General features: G+C 37.8%; 1 protein-coding gene across 5 annotated transcripts in view; it reads left to right on the forward strand.

Annotated features, from left to right (window-relative positions):
- The window catches only part of MINDY3 (MINDY lysine 48 deubiquitinase 3), a 114,425-nt gene that overhangs the window by 45,144 nt on the left and 48,700 nt on the right, over window positions 1-20,581 (forward strand). For all 5 annotated transcript variants that reach the window (XR_002831543.1, XM_006098218.3, XM_014463857.2 and 2 more), the window contains 2 exons: window positions 11,786-11,856; window positions 16,744-16,824. Coding sequence is in view for 4 of the 5 variants with exons in the window: in XM_006098218.3 (XP_006098280.1) it covers window positions 11,786-11,856; window positions 16,744-16,824 (152 nt within the window). In the remaining variant the exon portion in view is untranslated. The remainder of the gene's footprint in view (window positions 1-11,785; window positions 11,857-16,743; window positions 16,825-20,581) is intronic.

Raw genomic sequence — 20,581 nt, forward strand, 5'->3', positions numbered from 1 at the left:
GTCATTCTGTTTCGTGCATCCATGCCTCTGGACCAATTTTGTTCATCAGTTTATTTTTAGATTCCACATATAAGTGAGATCATGTGATATTTGTCTTTCTTTGACTGGCTAATTTTGCTTAGTATAATGCTATCCAGGTCCCTCATGCTATCTCAAAGGATAAGAGATCCTTCCTTTTTCCATATGTATAGTAATCCATTGTGTAAATGTACCACTTCTTTTTTAAATATTTTATTGATTTCGAAGAGGAAGAGGGAAAAAGAGAATCTCGATTGGCTGCCTCATGTACACCCTACAGTGGGGATTGAGCTCACAGCCTGGGCATATGCCCCAACCAAGAATTGAACTGTGATCCTGGTTTGTAGGAGGTCAACCACTGATCTATACTGGCCAGGCACCGCATCTTTCTTACCTACTCATCTCGAGATTGGCACTTGGGCTGTTTCCAGATCTTACTTATTTTATACTAGAGGTCCGATGCACGAAATTTGTGCAAGGGGCTTGGCCCTCGCAGCCCCAGCTTCGTCCAGAAGGTCGTTCGCTGTCTGGTCTAATTAGCATATTATGCTTTTATTATTATAGACTAGAGGCCTGATGAACAAAATTCATGTAAGAGTAGGCCTTCCTTCCCCTGGCTGCCTGCATTGGCTTCCCTCTGGCACTCTGGACCTGGGCTTCCCTCTGGCCGCTGGCAGACACCTGGGACCTGGGCTTCCCTTGCAGCCCCGGCTTTGTCCGGAAGGTTGTCCAGAAGGATGTCTGGTCTAATTAGCATATTATGCTTTTATTATTATAGATAGCACTGTGGTGAACATAGGGGTGCAGTGGTAAATGGGATTGTTTATTCTTTCTGATTGGTGTTTCAGGCTTCTTAGGATATATGCTTAGAAGTAGGATCACTGGGTCAAATGGCAGTTCCATTTTTAATTTTTTGAGGAAACTCCATACTGTTTTCTATAGTGGTTGTACCAGTCTGCATTCCTACCAGCAGTGTACTAGGGTTCCTTTTTCTCCACATAATCGCCAGCACTAAGTGTTTGTTGATTTATTGATGGTAGCAATTCTGGCAGATGTGAGGTGGTGCCTCCTTGTTGTTAAACATCTACACTAATAAAAGAGAAACATGCAAATTGGTGTCACTCCGCTACACCCACCAGCCAATCAGAGTGACTATGCAAATTAACCCAACAAAGTTGGCAGTTAATTTGCATGTGCAGGCATGGAGAGAAGACTGAAGGCTCTGGCCGGAGCAAAGACTGAAGACTGAAGAGGCTTGGCTTCTCTGCTGCGGCTGGACCAAAGGCCTGGGTCCCCTGTGCCGGAGAAAAACTGGTGCCAGCAGCCAGGGGAAGGAAGGCCTATTGCGTGAATCTTCGTGCACCGGTCTTCTAGTTTTTTATATGTCTCTTGGCCATCTGTATGTCCTCTTTGGAGAAGTGTCTATTCAGGTGCTCTGCCCATTTTTTAATTGGGTTGTTTGTCTTCCTTTTGTTGAGTTGTATGAATACTTTATATATTTTGGGAAGTAACCTCTTATCAGATGTATCATTGACAAATATGTTCTCCCTTACAGTGGGTTCCCTTTTCATTTTGATGCTGTTTTTTTTTGTGTGTGTGTGTGTGTGTTTTTGCTGTGCAGAAGCTTTTTATTTTGATGTAATCCCATTTGTTTATTTTCTCTTTAGTTTCTCTTGCTCTAGGTCAGTGATGGTGAACCTTTTGAGCTCGGCATGTCAGCATTTTGAAAAACTCTAACTTAACTCTGGTGCTGTGTCACATATAGAAATTTTTTGATATTTGCAACCATAGTAAAACAAAGCCTTATATTTATGATATTTATTTTATATATTTAAATGCCATTTAACAAAGAAAAATCAACCAAGAAAATGAGTTTGCGTGTCACCTCTGACACACGTGTCATAGGTTCGCCATCATTGCTCTAGGTGATGTATCTGAAATTTCTTTTGCGTGAGAAGTCTGATATTTTGCTACCTGTGTTTTCTTCTAGCATTTTTATGGTTTCATGACTTCCATTTAAGTCTTTTATTCATTTTGAGTTTATTCTTGTGAATGATGTAAATTCTTTGTCTAGTTTCATTTTTCTTGCATATACCTGTCCAATTTTCCCAACACCATTTATTGAAGAGACTGTCTTTACTCCATTGTATACTCTTGCCTCCTTTGTCAAATATTAATTGAGCATAATGTCTTGAGTCAATTTCTGGATTTGTAGGTTCTCTGTTCTGTTCCATTGATCTATATGCCTGTTTCTGTGCCAGTACCAAGCTGTTTTGATTACAGTGGCTCTGTAGTATATAGCTTGATATCCAATATTGTGACCCCTCCAACTTTGTTCTTCTTTCTCAAGATTACTGTGGCAATTCAGGGCCTTTTTTTTGGTTCTATGTGAATTTTTGGAGTATTTGTTCATGGTCTATGAAATATGCCATTGGTATTTTAATAAGAATTGAATTGAATCTATAGATTGCTTGAGGTAGCATGGACATTTAATGATGTTAATTTTACCAATCCATGAACACAGTATATTCTTCCACTTGTCTATATCTTCCTCTATCTCTTTTTTTAATGTCCTGTAGTTTTCCACGTACAAGTCTTTTACCTCCTTGGTGAAGTTTATTCCTAAGTATCTTAATTTTGTTGTTGTTGCAATGGATTCCTACTGCCCCATGCTCCGTGGGATCCCCTTCCTTTCTCTGTTCCTCTAGATTGGGGATCCCTGTAGGGGGTTTGGGGACCCCACGCTCCCAGGGACCAAGGGCTGTGCTGCTGCACCTTTCCTCCAGCTTTCCAGCTGTTTAAGTTAGCTCACCCTCTCTGCATCTCCTCCTGTACCCTTTCTGCACTCCCAATCACAGTATTTCAGATCAACTGGTTTTTCAAGCCCAATGCTCTGCAGTTTAGGGGCAAGTCGGGTCCGGTGTCGGGAGCAGGCAGACAGAGCTTCCTGCTACTCTACAGCCATCTCAGAATCCCCTGTAAAAAATATATTTAATTAGTTAGAACTAAATTGCCGGGTAGAAAATATATAGGACTCCCAGTTAAATTTAAATTTCAGCTAAACAGTTAATATTTTTAGTGTAAGTGTAACTCATACAGTAGTTGGAATATATTTAATACTAAAAAAATATATATATTTTTTAATATATTTTATTGATTTCAGAGAGGAAGGGAGAGGGATAGAGAGAAAAACACATCAATGATAAGAGGGAATCATTGATTGGCTGCTTCCTGCATGCCCTCTACTGGGGGGGAATTGAGCTCGCAGCCCCGGCATGTACCGTTGGCTGGAATTGAACCTGGGACCCTTTAGTCCGCAGGCCGATGTTCTGTCCACTGAGCCAAACCAGCTAGGGCCTAAAAAAATATTTTTCATCTGATATTTAAATTTATCTGGGTGTCTTGTGTTAACTCTCTAGCAGCCTGACTTCTTTTTCTTAACATGTTTTTATTGATTTTTAGAGAAAGAGGAAGGGAGAGTGATAGAGAGATAGAAAAATCACTGAGAGAGAAACATCATCAATTGGCTACCTCCTGTACACCCCCTACTAGGGATGGAGCCCGCAACCCAGGCATATACCCTGACCAGAATCTAACCGGTGACCTCTTGATTCACGGGTTGATGCTCAACAACTGAGCCACCCCGGCCTGGCCACTTTCTTAAATATCATCAACCCTTCACCTCTGATTTAGTAAAATTTCGTCATGAGTATTTTTAAAAATAAATCTTTATTGTTCAGATTATTACAGTTGTTCCTCTTTTTCCCCCCCATAGCTGCCCTCCACCCAGTTCCCACCCCACCCTATGCCCTTACCCCCCCCCCACTGTCCTCGTCCATAGGTGTAAGATTTTTGTCCAATCTTTTCCCCTGAGAATTGTCAGTCCACTCCCTTTCTATGCCCCTGATTCTATTCTATATACCAGTTTATTATGTTCATCAGATTTTTTATTCACTTGATTTTTAGATTCAGTTATTGATAGATATGTATATGTTGTCACTTTGTTGTTCATAATTTTTATCTTTACCTTTTTCTTCTTATTCCTCTTCTTGAAGAATACCCTTCAGCATTTCATATAATACTGGTTTGGTGGTGATGAACTCCTTTAGCTTTTTCTTATTTGTGAAGCTCTTTGTCTGACCTTCAATTCTGAATGATAGCTTTGCTGGGTAAAGTAATCTTGGTTGTAGGTTCTTGGTATTCATCACTTTGAATATTTCTTGCCACTCCCTTCTGGCCTGCATAGTTTCTGTTGAGAAATCAGCTGACAGTCATATGGGTACTCCCTTGTAGGTAACTGACTGTCTTTCTCTTGCTGCTTTTAAGATTCTCTCTTTGTGTTTTGCTCTTGGCATTTTAATTATGATGTGTCTTGGTGTGGTCCTCTTTGGATTCCTCTTGTTTGGGGTTCTCTTCGCTTCCTGGACTTGTAAGTCTATTTCTTTCACCAGGTAGGGGAAGTTTTCTGTCATTAGTTCTTCAAATAGGTTTTCAATATCTTGCTCTCTCTCTTCTTCTGGCCCCCCCATAATTTTGATGTTGGTACACTTGAAGTTGTCCCAGAGGCTCCTTACACTATCTTCATATTTTTGGATTCTTTTTTTTTTTTTTGCTTTTCCGGTTGGGTGTTTTTTGCTTTTTCGTATTTCAAATCTTTGACTTGATTCTTGCGATCCTCTAGTCTGCTGTTGGATCTCTGTAAATTATTCTTTATTTTAGTCAGTGTATGCTTAATTTCTGATTGGTCCTTTTTTATATATCCTAAGGGTCTCACTAAATTTCTCAGAGGTTTCTAGAAGATTCTTGAGTAACCTTATAACCATGGTTTTGGACTCTATATCCAGTATTTTGCTTTCATCCCTGTCTTTCATTTTTGACTTGTTTCTTTGTCTCCGCATTTTGGCTGCTTCCCTGTGTTTGTTTCTATGTACTGGGTAGCTGCGAAGTCTCTTTGAGTTGATAGAGTGGCCTTGTGTGGTTGGTGTCCTATAAGGCCCAGTGGCTCAGCCTCCCCAGTCACCTGAGGTGGACGCTCTTGGTGCACCCCTTTGTGGGCTGTTTGCACAGTCTTGTTGTAGTTAACCCTTGATTGCTGTTGGTATCACTGGAAGGAATTGATCTCCAGGTCAATTGGCTGTGATGACCAGCTGTGTCTACACTGGAATATATGTTGCACAGGAGACACCCTTATGGGGCAGGACTTGCTTCAGTGGGGCTTTGATGCTCACTGAGTCTGCCCCTTGAGTGTATCTCTTATGGATCTGAGGAGTTGTAATCTGGTATGGTCTCACTCTGACCACTGGGTACACTGGCTCTTCTATCTCCAAAGAGGTTCAAAGTCATCCACTGTCTGGGGCTGCCCAGCAGGAGCTACAGAGACATCTGCAGATTCCTCCTCTTTGTATGGGGTTTGGAAGTACTCAGACGAGGCCAAGCTGAGAAGCAAGGCTGGCAGGGCCTTGGCCCTTCTTTTGGAAGCTCTGGGGCTCTCTGACCCAGCTGAAGTTTGACAGGTTTTAGGTGAAAGGACAGGCCATTCGTATGCAAAAGCTGATGCGCACAGCTTGGGTGGGGTTGTAAATTGGGTGGGGCGGGGTCTTTGGGAATCACCTGGGCGGAGCAAACAGCAATGGCTGCCAGTCAGCCCTGAACCAGACAAGTCCCAGGTTCTCTGCATCCCGCACCCCTGTGCAGGAACAATGATCACTGTGAGCACCTCTGAGAGAAAGCCACCCTCATGTTCCTGTCCTGATGCCAGACAGTCCAGATTCTCCCCATATGTGCCTGGGTCCCCCAGAGTCTCACCGGGAACTGGAGTTCAGAGCAGTCGGAAGCTTGTATCGCCCTCCGGATTTAAAGAGCAGCACATCCAGATGCCAGCACTTTCCGTGCCTCTGCACCTCATTTCAGTCTTAATGCACCTTCTTCACCTCTCTAGTTGGGGAACTTCTTCCACTCAGCCAGCCTTCCCGCAGTTCTGGGTGGTAGTTGTTCTGCCATTTAGTTGTGGTATTGATGTGGTTGTGAGAGGTAGCAAGTACAGGTGCTTACCTATGCTGCCATCTTGCTTCTCTGCAACTGACATCTTGGTAATCCAAGCAACCAGTAAGTGGGTTTAAAAAGCTGCCCACTTTCAGAAATTGGTTTCACAAGAGTCATGGCTCAAACTGCATGTACTTTGCCTGTTTGATAGGCGATAACTAAGCCTTCCTTATTATTTTATTGCAGCTATTCTAATGTTCTTATAAAAGAAGTATTTTTTATTAAAAAAAATGTTTTTGATCCTCACCTAAGGATATGTTTATTAACTTTAGAGAGAGAGCGGGGGGTGGGGGGGTGGGGAGAGAAACATCAATGTGAGAATCATCAGTCAAACCTGCAACCTAGGTATGTGCCCTGACCAGGAATGCAGCCTTTTGGTGTATAGGACAACACCGCAACTAACTGAGCCACCTGGCCAGCCTTTAAACATTTTTTTTAAACTACAGATTCTTTACTTACTTGAGGACCCTACATAGTTTCATCCCAGCTAATTTTTTTTCAGCCATTACGAACCTATACTTGAACAAAATCATGCTATTTGCTTTAATGTCTTTGTTCATGCTACTCCTTGTACCTAAAGACCTAAATCCCTTCCATCTATCTATGTCTGTCCAACCCTTTACTGCCCATGTCATATGCTGTCTCTTCCAAGGAAATGTTCCTCATTCTCAGAGCTAAAAGGGATCTCTCTTACCTCTGAGCATCATGTTCAACATTGTAACCAACTATTGTTATTTGGGTAGGGTGTTTTTTTAAAATTAAGAATATTTAACATAAGATCTACCATTTTAATGAAATTTTAAGTTAAGATGCAGTATAATGATAGATAAGAGCTTTTGCAACTGATCTCTAGACTTACTCCTCTTACATAATTGGAACTTTGTATGTGTTGAATAGCAACACCCCATTTCCTCCTCCTCCCAGGTGCCTGCAACCATAATTCTATGCTGCTATGAGTTTGACTACAGTATTTTAGATACCTCATGTAAGTGGAATAATGTAGCATTTCTCCTATGATGAGCATATTTCATTAAGTATAATGTCTTCAAGGTTTATCTATGTTGCCACATATGGTAGGATTTCCTTCTTTTGTAGACCTGAACAACATTCCATATCATGTATATGCCACAATTTCTTTATCCATTCATTCGTAACTGGATATTTAGGTTATTTCAACATCTTGGCTACTGTGAATAAATAGTATTGCAGTGAGCATGGGAGTGCAGGTATCTCTTTGAGATCTTGATTTCAATTCCTTTGGATTAAATACCCAAAAGTGGAATTGATGAGTCACATGGTAGTTCTATTTTTAATTTTTTGAGGAACCTCCATACTGTTTTCCATAGCTGTACCATTTTACATTCCCACCAACAGTCCACAAGGGTTCCAGATTTTACACATATTCATCATTTTTTTAATAGTGTCCATTCTAACGGATATGAAGTGATATCTCATTGGGTTTTGATACTGCATTTCCCTAATGATTAGTGATGTTGAACATCTTTTCACATACTGTTGGCCATTTCCATGTATTCTTTGGAGAAAGTTTATTTAAGTTCTTTGCCCAGTTTTTAATTGGATTATTTGTGGGTTTTTTTTTTTGTAACTGGGTTGTAAAAAGAGTTCCTTTTATATTTTGAATATTAACTCCTTATTAGATATGTGGTTTGCAAAGAGAGTCTTGTCGTCTTTTTCTCCACATACCTACACTATACTTTAGCATTGTTTTTTTCAGTACTTGGCACTCAAGGTGTGTTTATTAAATAAATTTAAAGCAGCTACCTGGTTTACAGTCAGCATCAAATTTGAAAAGCCCAAGTGGAACTTCTATAGGCACTCTATGACAGCAGTGAGAAGTAATAGTTGAGAATGGAGGAGAACACTATAAAAAACCAAACTTGGGAAAATAAAATTCTGCATGTATTTACAGTCTCATGGACTGAAGCAAATAAGGGTTGATAGGGACTGATAATGATTAATCTTAAATGCTAGGCTGAGAAAAAAAAATTAGGCCCAGCTCTTATGGCTTAGTAGTTGAGCATTGACCTATGAACCAGGTCATGGTTCGATTCCCAGTCAGGGCACATGCCCAGGTTGTGGGCTCAATTCCCAGTGTGAGGCATGCAGTAGGTAGCCGATCAGTGATTCTCTCTCATCATTGATCATTGATATTTCTCTCTCTCTCTCCCTTTCCCTTCCTCTCTGAAATCTAATATATATATATGTAAATGGTAAAAAAAATTAGAACACCCTAAAATATGACATAATTATTAGAATTTTCTACAAATGTAAATAAACTTTTAGACTTATTGAGAAAAGTCTCATAAATAAGGGACTATTATATCATTGCTGTAATTAAAAATTTGTACAATAATAAGTATTCTTTTTTAAATTGAGTTTATTGGGTGACATTAGTTAATAAAATTATATAGGTTTCAGCCCTGTGTTGCTCAGTGGTTGAGTGTTGACCCAGGAACCAAGAGGTCGCTGTTTTGATTCCTGATCAGGGCACATGAGGGGGTTACAGGCTCTATCCCCAGTAGGGGGAGTTCAGGAGGCAGCTGTTCGATGATGTTTCTCTTTCACAGATGTTTCTATCTCTATCCCTCTCCCTTACCCTCTCTCTACAAATCAATTAAAACACATATTTAAAAATTATATAGATTTCAGGTGTACAATTCTATAATACATCATCTGTATATTGTACTGTGTGTTCACCACCTCAAGTCATGTCTCCTTCCATCTCTGTTTATCTCCCCTTTTCACTCTTTGCCTCCCCTCAGCCCCCTTTCCCTCTGTAATCACTATACTGTTGTCTGGGTCTGTGAGGTTTTTTTTTGTGACTTTTTTTTTTAATCCCTTCACCTTTTTCACCCAGCCTTCTAAACTCTCTCCCCTCTGACAGTTAACAGTCTGTCCTCTGTATCTATGAATCTGTTTCTATTTTGTTTATTAGTGCATGAATTTGTGCACTTGGCCTCTAGTTGTAAATAATGCTGCAGTGAACATAAGTGTGTATATATTCTTTTGAATTAGTGTTTCGGGTTTTTTTTTTTCCATATATATCCTCAGAAGTAGATTTGCTGGATTATAAGGCAGTTCCATTTTTAATTTTTTGAGGTAACTCCATACTGCTTTCCCCAGTGGCTGCACTAGTCTGCTTTCCCACCAGCAGTGCACAAGGGCTCCCTTTTTTCCATATTCTTGCCAACACTTATTTGTTGACTTATTGATGATATCCATTCTGACAAGTATGAGGTGATATCTCATTGTGGTTTTAATTTGCATGTCTCTGATAATTAGTGACATTGAGCATCTTTTCATATAATAATAAATATTCTTGATTTACTTTAGCTATCTAAAGCAGGTAAATATTATATATTTTGTTTAAGGAAACAAAATTAGTACATTTTTAAAATAATACTGTCCAGACTACATGCTTAAACATGTGATTGCTGACCTAATATGAATATTTTTTTATTCAAGAACTATGAACTGCTACTTTGTTGTATAGAGTATTCTGACATTATTATAAATATACTATTCTAGATATTTGTTTAAAATTCCAAGAAAAAAGATGATGTAGTAGCTAATCGTAACACTAGGTGGTGGTAACTGATTTTAGAAATTAAAGCATGAAATGTTACATTTAGTGCTGCTTACATTTCAGAAGGAAAGGAGGGGAAAATATGCCAGGCTATACAATACCATTTCTACCTGTTCGGGCTCCTCACCTCTCCATCTTTTTCCTTTGAATGCTATAATCCAATGCTTCTCAAATTTGTTGGTCTCATGCCCTTTACACTCTTAAAAATTACTGAGCATCCTAAAGAGCTTTCACTAATGTGGATCATAAGTAAATAATGATTAGTGTTTTTTTCTTGTTAGAAATTAAGACTGAGAAATTTAAAAAGACATTAATTCATTTAAAAATAACAATAACACACCTAATACTTATTAATATAACTATTTTTGACAAAAAATAACCAATTTCCAAAACAAAAAATAATAAGAATTACTTTATTTTAAAAATTTTAAATCCCTTTAATGTCTAGGTTATTAATAGATAGCTGGATTTCTATATTTGTTTACAGATTCAATCTTTTGGAATATAACATATCATTTAGTCTCTGGAAAATTTCACTCCATATTCGTGAGAGTATAAGAATAAAAAAGGCAACTAATGGCTTTGTATGAAAATCACTTAAATTTTACATAGTCTCTCAAAGGGTCTTGTGGACCCCAAAGAATCCAAAACTACAATATGAGGACTATTGCTCTACCTCCTCCATGCCTGTAAGATGTTAATGAAGACATGCAAACTATATGCATACGTACTTTGTATTAACTTTGAATTTACAAATACTAAAGTTTAAACTACCAGTTTTTGGCTTATTCCATCTGTATGTTGTACTTAAGGATATATTTACAACAGAAATGACTGAGTAGATATTATCACATTAATTGATAAGAAAAACGTAATTTCCTAATAGAAAAAAGGACAAAAGATGACCATAGTTGAAAGATGCAAATATACATTATGTTCATAGGACATAATTTTTAACCAGAAAAAATACTTATTAGAATACATATGGCCCTAAATTATTACCAGAGTTCGATTCAATGTATATTAGCTGAAATCTGTAATCTGTGAAGACTTTGATATCATCACAGTTACACCTCTGTTGTGAAGTAATCGCTTGTCTCTTCATTCTCTATGCTTTGTCTGTTCTTCCTGATCCGCATCCACAACATCAACCCTTGTCTCTATGCTAATGATTCCCAACACTGTGTCCAAACCAACCTGACCTCTCTTCCCTGTGTTCCCCAGCCTTACTTCCAGTTGTGTATCTCTAGGTAGAAGTCCTAAAGGTTCCTCAGTCCCAGGTTACATAAAACCAAACTCATGTTCTCCCTTCATATCACTCTAGCACCTATTCCTCCTTAATTCTCTCTTTTAGTTAGTCACCGTTTATCAGATTCCTCAGGCTGGAAACCTTTAAGGAACCTTTGACAATTTTTTCACCCCTTAAATACACTGATTTTTCATGTCTCTTTGCTGTTTGCTCTGCCTTGAATTTTCTTCTTATCTTAACCTGGAAAATGACTAAATATACTTAGATCTCAAACGTTACCACTTCTGTAACACAATTAGCAGATGTTCTTATATTACTATAAGTGTGTGTTTGGGTAAACAGAGAGAGAGAAAGCACACATTGTTTTTTCATCTCTCTCCCTTGATAAATTATTAGCTTTGTAAGGTAGGTACTGTGTTCTATTCATCTTTATTTTCCCAGTCTTTAGCACACTTCGTAGGTTTATTTATAGGAGAGAGAGAATGGTATCAGTTGTCCATGTTTCAAGTATTGTGCAGGTAGTTCACTGCTGCCCATGTTAAATGTTACAAATTATGATTAGCATATCTTTTCCAATAATTCCTTAGTTTCAGGGGGAAATGCCTCCATTATAAAAGTTAACACTGAGTATAAAGTTTCATAAATACATTTAATATACACCTGAAGTATCACAAACCTGATCTAATGGAATTTATAATGAGTAGTACTATAATTATGACTTGATGTTAACTCTTAACAATAAAAATGTGCTAGGTTTCAGTATAATTTGGGGTAAAAGTTTTGGTATAGAATATATCTATACATACATATTTCCATGTAAGTACTTTTCAGATTTATGTATACTAATACATGCTAACTTCTGTTTGCAGAACTTCTTGGTATACATGAACAAGCAGCTGTAGGGTTCTTAACCTTAATGGAAGCTTTAAGATACTGTAAGGTAAGTTGATTTTTAAGGTACTTTGAATGGTCTTTATTCACATGTTCACTGTTGTGGATAGTATTTTTCTTCTCTGACAACATATTTTAGCTTACTAATGTTATTATATACTCTCATCAGATTATTGCTGGTCTTCCTTCCTAAACTGACAGGCGTATTAAGGGAAGACTTAAGCTGGCTGATCAGGCAGAGTTTCCTAATTTTGAGGTTTGTTTCTTTTCGAGGGTGGGGGGAAGAACCCAGTATATTGTGGAAATAGAGATTTCTGTTGTTGAATATAAATATATTTTTTGGTAAACTGAGGGAAAAGGATGTGCTGTTTCTTCCTTACAACTAACGGTATACTTCATTAAACAACTGGTAGTACTTTATTGGGCAAAGAAAAAGAACCTGCTGAATGCTGAAATTCTAACTTCTGATTGTTCCATCTGAAAATGATTTCACACTGACAAAGCAGAAATCCAAGCATTTAATAGAATTAAACTCCTTAACACATATGTGAAAATTAGGAACTGCCATGAAACTTCATTTATTAATATATATTTTATTGCTTTCCTACACAATCTGAAATAACTATTGGCTGTTCCAGTGGTCTTAAATCATTAGTGATTTGCAGTTAAGGTGTCCTCATTTTGGAGGAAGAAAGAAGACAATGTTATTTTTTACTTTTGCATGGTGGTTCCATGGCAGTGGTTCTGGTGGTGGTGATTAGTTTTAGTAACAGTGTCTTGTGCCCTTCCTTCCTTCCCTTTTTTTTTTTTTTTTAACCAGACAGCATTCCTCTTTCATGACAGTCCTTGGACAGGGGTGATACGGGCATAAAAATCAAACAGGTTTCATCCAGCTCTTATTCATTTTAGTTATCGTAAGGTTAAACTGTAGCAGTTCTTCTTTTTAGTGACTTTAATTATACAAGCTAAAATTATTCTGAGTTTGCCTGGCAACCAAAGAATGAAATTCCATCTTCTCCTAGCTTGCGCACGCACACATACACACAAAACAGGAACTGCCATGAAACCTTCATTTATTGGTATATATTTCATTGCTGTATAGAGGTGATACATATATTAATTAGCTTGATTGTAGTGATATTTACACAATATATACATATATCAAAACATTAAGTTGTACACCTTAAATATATACAATTTTTATGTCAATGATATTTTAATAAAGCAGTTTTGTAAAAAGTGTGTGTGCGCGTGCACGCACATGTTGCAGGAGGTCAGGGTCTGGAAATGATCTAGTTTGACATTTTCACTGTGTGGCCTGTAAGGCCCTGATGGTCTGGATCCTGTCTGCCCTTCCAGAGCTGCATCGCTCCCTCCATTGCTGTGTCCGGCCATGCTGGTCTCCTGTTGTTTCTTAAACAGGCCAAGCCCTTTCCTGCCTGACAAGCCTTCATATTTGCTATCATTTCTGCCAGAAATATTCTACTCTCCCCTTCAGGTCCTACTTCAAATGGTGCCTCAAAGACCCTTTCCTTGATCATCCCCTCAGTGAATCATCCCAACATGATTTCATAGGAATAATCACTCTGTACTTACTTTTTTTATAATTTTGAATTTGGGTTTTTTTTTGTCATCCCTAATGGAATATAGACTCTTTGAAGGCAAGCAGGCACATTGTTTCTGGGTACATAGTAGGTGCTCAATAAATATTGTTGCATGAATGAGTGGAAAATTGCACTATAACTGTAGGCTTTACTAAATGTGTGCTTTAGCTTTGCTTTAACTGTTAGGCACAGCAGAGCAATGTCTGTTCCTCCAGGACTTTAGTAGAAAGTTAACAGCTGCTGTGTGTTCTCTTGTTATTCTCTAGTATTCTAGCAGCAACTATGGTGTTATATAAGATTTAAAGGTGTTTTTTTTAGTGGCAGGACACAACATATTGACACTCAGATAGAGGAAAGGCAGATCTGTTAGTTACTGACAGCTCCTAACTAGAGCTGGGCCACATAGGGGTTACACCTGGGAACAGGCCAACAGCAAGCTTATGTGTGGGAATTGAGGGTAGAGTTAGCTAGGTCTCATGGGCTCAGTGTGGACTGGCTAATTTGAATTGTTTCCATGAGCTCAGGGGCTTAAGGGCTGTCCCTGGTCGTGTTGTTCCTGGTTCCAGGGCCATTAGGGCAATGCATAATGACCTGGAGTGTGAGAGACTTCTAGGGAAAGTGGTTGGGGTTTGGACTTACTCAGCAGTCTTTTTTAAGGGAATTGACCAGCCTCAAGCCAGGGCCTCAAAACTGAGTCAAGACAGAATTTTAAAAAACCCACAAAACTCTATTACATGGAGCTGTTTATATGTATATACTGTAAGTTTCATTCTCAAAATCTATATACATTTACTTTGTACCAGATGTTTAGAAAAATGACATTAAGGAAATATTTGTGTTTGTATTAGTTTTGTGAATCTGAGCATTTTCCTGTTTGGTAGTGTAGTAAATTGCTCTTTAGAAATGAAATTAACATTTCATGTCAATTTAACCATATATGTTTATTAACACAAATAAAACGTTATTTCTCTCTTCTCCCCCTTTCTTTCTGTGTATATATATACACATGCATGTGAACAAAGAAGGTGACCCAGTGCTTTTGACTATGCCCTTTAAAAAAAACAGATATATAACTCACATAACATAAAATTAACTATTTTAAAGTGTATAATTCAATAGTTTTTATGTATTTTTTATGTATTTATGTATGTTATGTATTTATAAGTTAATGGAGAGTTCCACTTTTTGGTTGTTATGAATAATACTGCTATGGACATTCATGCATAAGTTTTTGTGAACATGTTTTCATTTCTCTTGAGTATATACCCAGGAATGAAATTGCCTGGTCATATGGTAATTATATGCTTAACTTTTTGAGGAACCATCAAACTGTTTTCCAAAGTAGTTGCATTATTTATTCACTCTTGATTGATTTTTTATTATTAGAAAACACTTCATGAGTTCAGCCTTTATTTGCCTTTTGATCCTACTGTGTGTAATCTTACCCACACTTTTTACTTCTATGATGATTAAGTGTATGCGCATGCACGCACACTTTTTTTTTTAATCTTCACCCAAAGATATGTTTTTTTTTTTTTTTTTTTATCAATTCTACAGAGAGAGGAAGGGAGGTGGGGGGAGAGAGAGAGACAGAAACATCCATATGAGAGAGAAATGTCGATTGATTGTCTCCTGTATGTGCCCCAATCAGGGGATCGAACCCGAAACCTAGATATGTGCCCTGATCAGGAATTGAATCCTGTACCCATTGGTGTATGGAACGACATTCAACCAACTGAGCCACACTGGCCAGGGTACACACTTTTTCTAAGAAAGAAACTAAACTGACCAATCTCAGAGGGAAGGTAGGGGTGGAGGAGTGGGTGGGGAGAGATTAATCAGGGAACACATATGTGCATATATGCATAGCCCCTGGACACAGATAATAGTTTGGTGAAGGCCTGGGCGGGGAGGGAGTTCAGGGTCGAGAGGGTTCATAGAGGAAAGAAAGGGGGACATCTGTAATACTTTCAACAGTAAAGATAAATTAAAAAATAGTTAAAAGAAACTAAACAACCTCTAAACTTTTCACAAGAGGCAGCGTGATGGAATGGAAAACCACCACATTAGGAGCCAGCAAACCCGAGTCTTAGTTCCAGCTCATACTAGTTAGCTGTTGGTATTCCAACAGGGCACTGATCCCATGTATTCCTCCGTGTCCTTATGTAAAATTGAAGGACTTGCACTGCACACCTCTGAAGTGCCTTCTACTCTGACCCAGTGATCAGAGCTTTTCCTTTTTCTTTGTCCTTTGGCTGTTATTCTCTGTTGTTCCCAAACTGCCCTTTTACGCTACTGGTTCATCATTGCCATTGGCACATCCAACGCATCCCTTGCATTATAGGACAACAGAGAATAAATTCTATCCCTCCTAGTGATAAGAATAAATTTTGAAGGGCCCTGGTGGTGCCTGAAAGCAGGGTATCATATCAGGGCTGTTTGTAATTAGGAAGAATAGTTGGCCCTGACTGCTGCAAGTAGCCACTTGGAATTTCCCATTTCTAGGGAGTCTGTGTGAGAAAAGAAAATTCAGCACATTTGTTTGGTAAGGTTAGTTGTTTTTAAGTAAAAATCTTTGTCCTCATAAGAGTGTGGAACTGATTGATGTGGATGTGGTTGGATTTCACAAGTCTATTATTTTCTCAGTCACACAAAAAATGATATTTCCAAATTTTTGGAACTGCAGTGTTTAGAGATTAATTATATAACCCTGAAGCCAGGTTATAGGTTTAACTCTTTATACATTTTAAAGAGACTGCATATTGTAAACCTTTGAACTTAACTCCTACCATGAAGAGTCAAATGATAGGATTCTTTTATATACCTAAATGTTTTACATATTTTGCTTTAGAGAGATTATTATGTTACCCTAGGTTCTTTGAAGACAGGATGTTCTTAAGGCTTTTTCCCTTATTTATTCATAAATCTACTCATTTGTTCATTTATAATGATTTTCCTGATCAAATTATTATGATCAAGTGTATGGTTTTTGGGTTTTGAGATACCAAGCTGACATTCTAGAAGTGGCCATGCTATCTAGGAACTTTAGTAAAACCTGAGAATGATGCTTAGGGTTAAACTATTGGTTCTGGCTGTGTTAAGTCTGTGTTGTTGTTCTGTGTAAAGGCACAACATAAGCTTAGCCCTGATAGTCTTTATAACATTGACTTTATATTCATTGGTAATGACCTTTATGGGTAAGGCAATCTGGCACAGTATTATTCCATTTAAATATGAATTGGACACCCTGGTTATGTTTCAGATATTCATGGGCATGTAATAGGCAGTATAAAATTTTCATTTGTTTGTTTATTTTGCTACATTTGTTCTAGGTTGGTTCTTACTTGAAATCTCCAAAATTCCCTATTTGGATTGTTGGCAGTGAAACTCACCTCACCGTATTTTTTGCCAAGGTATGTTTATAGTAGGATTTTTTTTTTTTAAGTATGACATCAGACAAACAAGTAATATAGGTTATATTTAGTATGGATCTTTGTGCAAACATCAGTGTATTCCCACTAACAAACGGATTGTTCCAAAATCTAAAATATTAACACAAAAGAATGTATTGTTGTACTGCTCCAGTTTTGGAATTTCAATAAAATCTGTCATGACTCAGTTATAACTTCTTTACCTTTGCTGACTTTAGTGCTTTGCCTTTTTGCTTTTCTTGTTTTTATATATTTTTTGTTGTTGTTTGTCTGTTTTTTAATTAAGGGATCACTTTTGTTACGATAAAGTTTTGGATTTTTCTTTTGCAGAAAAGATTAAACTTTCACATGATATACAATAATTTTAGCTATAATATGTCTTAGGAAAATATTTTAAAATTTATTAATAGTTGAATGGTATGAAAAGTACTCTTTTAAAATGGAATATTTCCTATAGTTTTAATGTATATATGGTTACAATATTGAAATAAGTCAAATGTATTTGAACATGTTTATTTTAAGATTCTGACAACAAAGCCTTTTCTAAATCCTAGCCTTTAACAATGTTTTTTCTACAATTGACTGGTTCAGTGCTTTGGAGTCAGACAGCTTTTGTTTTGAATCCTAGCTGTTCCACTTCCTAACATTGCTCTCAGCCCCTTTTCTTATATTTAAAATGGGGATTAAGAATAGTACCTGGCTCTTAGAGTTATTATCAGGCTTAATATAAAATATTTAGCAATACTATTACAAGTTAAATGTTCAGTAAGTCTTAGTTGTCATCGTCATTTTCATTCTATAAACATTTACTAAACCTTTCTGGTATTCCTAGAGAGAGTTGCTAGATGTTGGCCTGAAAGGGAAAAGATATTGTGTTTTTGAGGTTTTTTAATTTGAGTGCGCTTTTTATTACTCCATGTTTTTTTTCAGCTTGTACTTGCTAATATAAGTTTATTTATATCTGTAAGAATTATGAATAGCATAAATTATAGCAAAGACTGAAATGACAGTGCTGAATTTTGTGGGTCTATTTTCTTATTTATTCCTGTATTTACTTTTATTGTGCTGGTAAAAGTCCAGCTGTGGATTTAGAGAAAGTTATATATACTTACCTTTTTTTTAAACAGGGACAGCTATAAAATACAAGTTAAAGTACAGACTCATATGTTACATTTAGTCTGAAAGCTTTTGCTGTTTGTTTCCCTCTTAAAAGTGGAGAGGAAGAAGTTAAAAGCATCATTTAAACTATAGAAACTGAGCAACTTCTAATTCCTGAATGAGTCCATTTGACTAATTTTTGTATTAAGTGTTATAAATTTCCAGATAAGAAAATCAAATTTTCAAGCCAATTATTTTATCTCCAACCCTATTCTTTAGCATTAAGAAAACTAATAAATTCTGTGAAACTTTGTTTCAAATGTAAAAGATAATAATATGAAAATATTTTAAATCTTAAATTTTATGATTGATATTTAAGAAACTAGAGGCCCAGTGCATGAAATTCATGCACGGGTAGGGTCCTTAGCGGCTGCCGGCTGTTGGCCAGGGCCTCCCTTCCCCCGGCTGCCAGCCAGGGCCTCCCATCGCACCCTCGTTGGCCTGGCGCCGCCTGCTCACCTGCTCCACCATCCCGCCGTGGTCCTGCTTTCGTTGGGGCCCATCTAGGCCAGCAGCACCTCTACTGCTGCCTACTGCTGCCCACTGCTGCCAACGCCACATTGCTGATGCCTACCATGTTTCATGCCGTCCCCTGGTGGTCAGCGCACGTCTAACTCCCGGTTGGTCGAACTCCCGCCTGTAGGAGCAATTTACATATTAGCCTTTTATTATATAGGATGATTCTATTGTCAAAACAGCAGAAGACAGAAGGTTAATACAAGGAATAGTGTTAATTCAGCTATGTAAATATGCAGGCATTTTGTATTCAAGCCATAATAATATATCCTAGTTTTAGAAGATTAGGAATGTTTCCTTGAAGAACAGGTGTTTAAAATGAGCACTGAGGCATCTGATTAAACTATGGGAAGAGGGAAAAAAGAACTTTCCCTATATGGGAAGTATTTGGAGCAAACAGCTGCAGAAAGATGGAGTACTAGCATGGTGTGAATAAAGAAGAGCTGGGGCACTAAGCATTCAGGGGGACAGGTGAAAGATGAGGCTGCAAAAGTAGGCAGGCCCTGCAACTCTATTCTAAGAGTAATGATAGCCCCTAGATTTTTCAAAAATTGGTGGGGGGAATAGGTTGGGGGTAGATGGGAAGGAAGGGAATGGTTTTAAATTTGCATTTTGGAAAGATCACTCTGGCTAATTCTGGAAAACAGACATATTGAAGGATAACTTAGAGTGGGTAAACAAGACTTCTTTAGTTTTTGAGGTAAGCAAAGAATATGGTAATGTTGGTAGAGATGGATAGAAGCACATACATTTGAGAGACTTAATCGAGTTAAACTGACAAGATTTGGTGATAGATTGCATTGGAGAGATAAGAGTTAGAGAGGTCTCATGACCTGTGTTTTTACTGATTAGATCTTCAAGCCTCAGAAAGAACTCAGTAGCTTTGCTATTGTAGGATGTACCCATGATTTATTCTTCTTTGGGCACACCGACCAGGTCAAGAGGAAAGATTGAGATACTACAGTTTGGGAATAGTTCAGCCAAATAATCCCTGCAGTGAGGTTTACAAGTCCTGCTCACAAAGATAATGCCTTTTAGTTTCTCAAATATTAGCAGAACACCAAGGGTCACCAGACATTTGAGGAATGCTTCCATGAAAAACAGAGTCAGAACAAATAGGGGAAAATGAACTCAAAAGAATGTAGATATGGTAGGACAGTGCAGGGATCAAATGAAAACTTAAAAAAACCCCACAAAAAAACCTAGGAGAAGTTAATATATCCATAAAACTATGGAGGCTCTGAGAAAAAAAAAATTAAGAAAAAAGAGAAACTGAAAATTTACTGAAAGCATCGGAAGACAAATTAGAGAAATCTCCCTCTAGCTTGTTGCAATAGTTTCTAACTGATAACCATGCTGTTGCCCTTTTTGGAGGCTTTAGTATCTTCTCATTTCAGCAATTAAAATGACCCCAAAACTTTATGTCACTGTTCTGCTCAAAACCTGATATTAGTTCCCCTTTTACTAAGAATTAAAGCAGAGTTCTTGGAATAACCTACTAGTCCTTCCCTCACCTCATTGGATTCCCTATTTCCTCTCTATTCTTATTTCCTATTACTTCTCCACATACTAGCTTTCTTGGCCACACTGGCCTTTCCTCTGCCTCAAAAACGAGGCAATGTTCACTTTGCTTAAAATGATCTTGCCTCAGATGTTTGTATAAAAGATTCCTTCCTTTGGGTCAATAATCTAATGTCACCTTGTTAGTGAGGCCTTCCCTGCCCATCTTTTCTAAAATTTTAACCCCCTTGTTCTGGCTGAGTGGCTCAGTTGGTTGGAGCATCGTCCTATACATCAAGAGGTTGTGGGTTCTATTCCCAGTCAGGGCACATACCTAGGTTACAGATTGGATCCCTGGTCGGGGCGTGTATGGGAGCAACAGATCAATCTTTCTCATACAGATGTTTCTCCCTCCCCTCCCCCTCTCCTTCTCTTTCTTTCTCTCTCTAGTATGTATTTTAAAAATTGAGTTGAAATTCTCATAAAATTAATTTTTTCACATGAACAGTTTAGTGACTTTTAGTATATTCACAGTATTGTGTAACCACCACCTGTATCTACATTC

Source organism: Myotis lucifugus, unplaced genomic scaffold, assembly GCF_000147115.1.
Source record: "Myotis lucifugus unplaced genomic scaffold, Myoluc2.0 scaffold_223, whole genome shotgun sequence".
NCBI classification, from domain to species: domain Eukaryota; kingdom Metazoa; phylum Chordata; class Mammalia; order Chiroptera; family Vespertilionidae; genus Myotis; species Myotis lucifugus.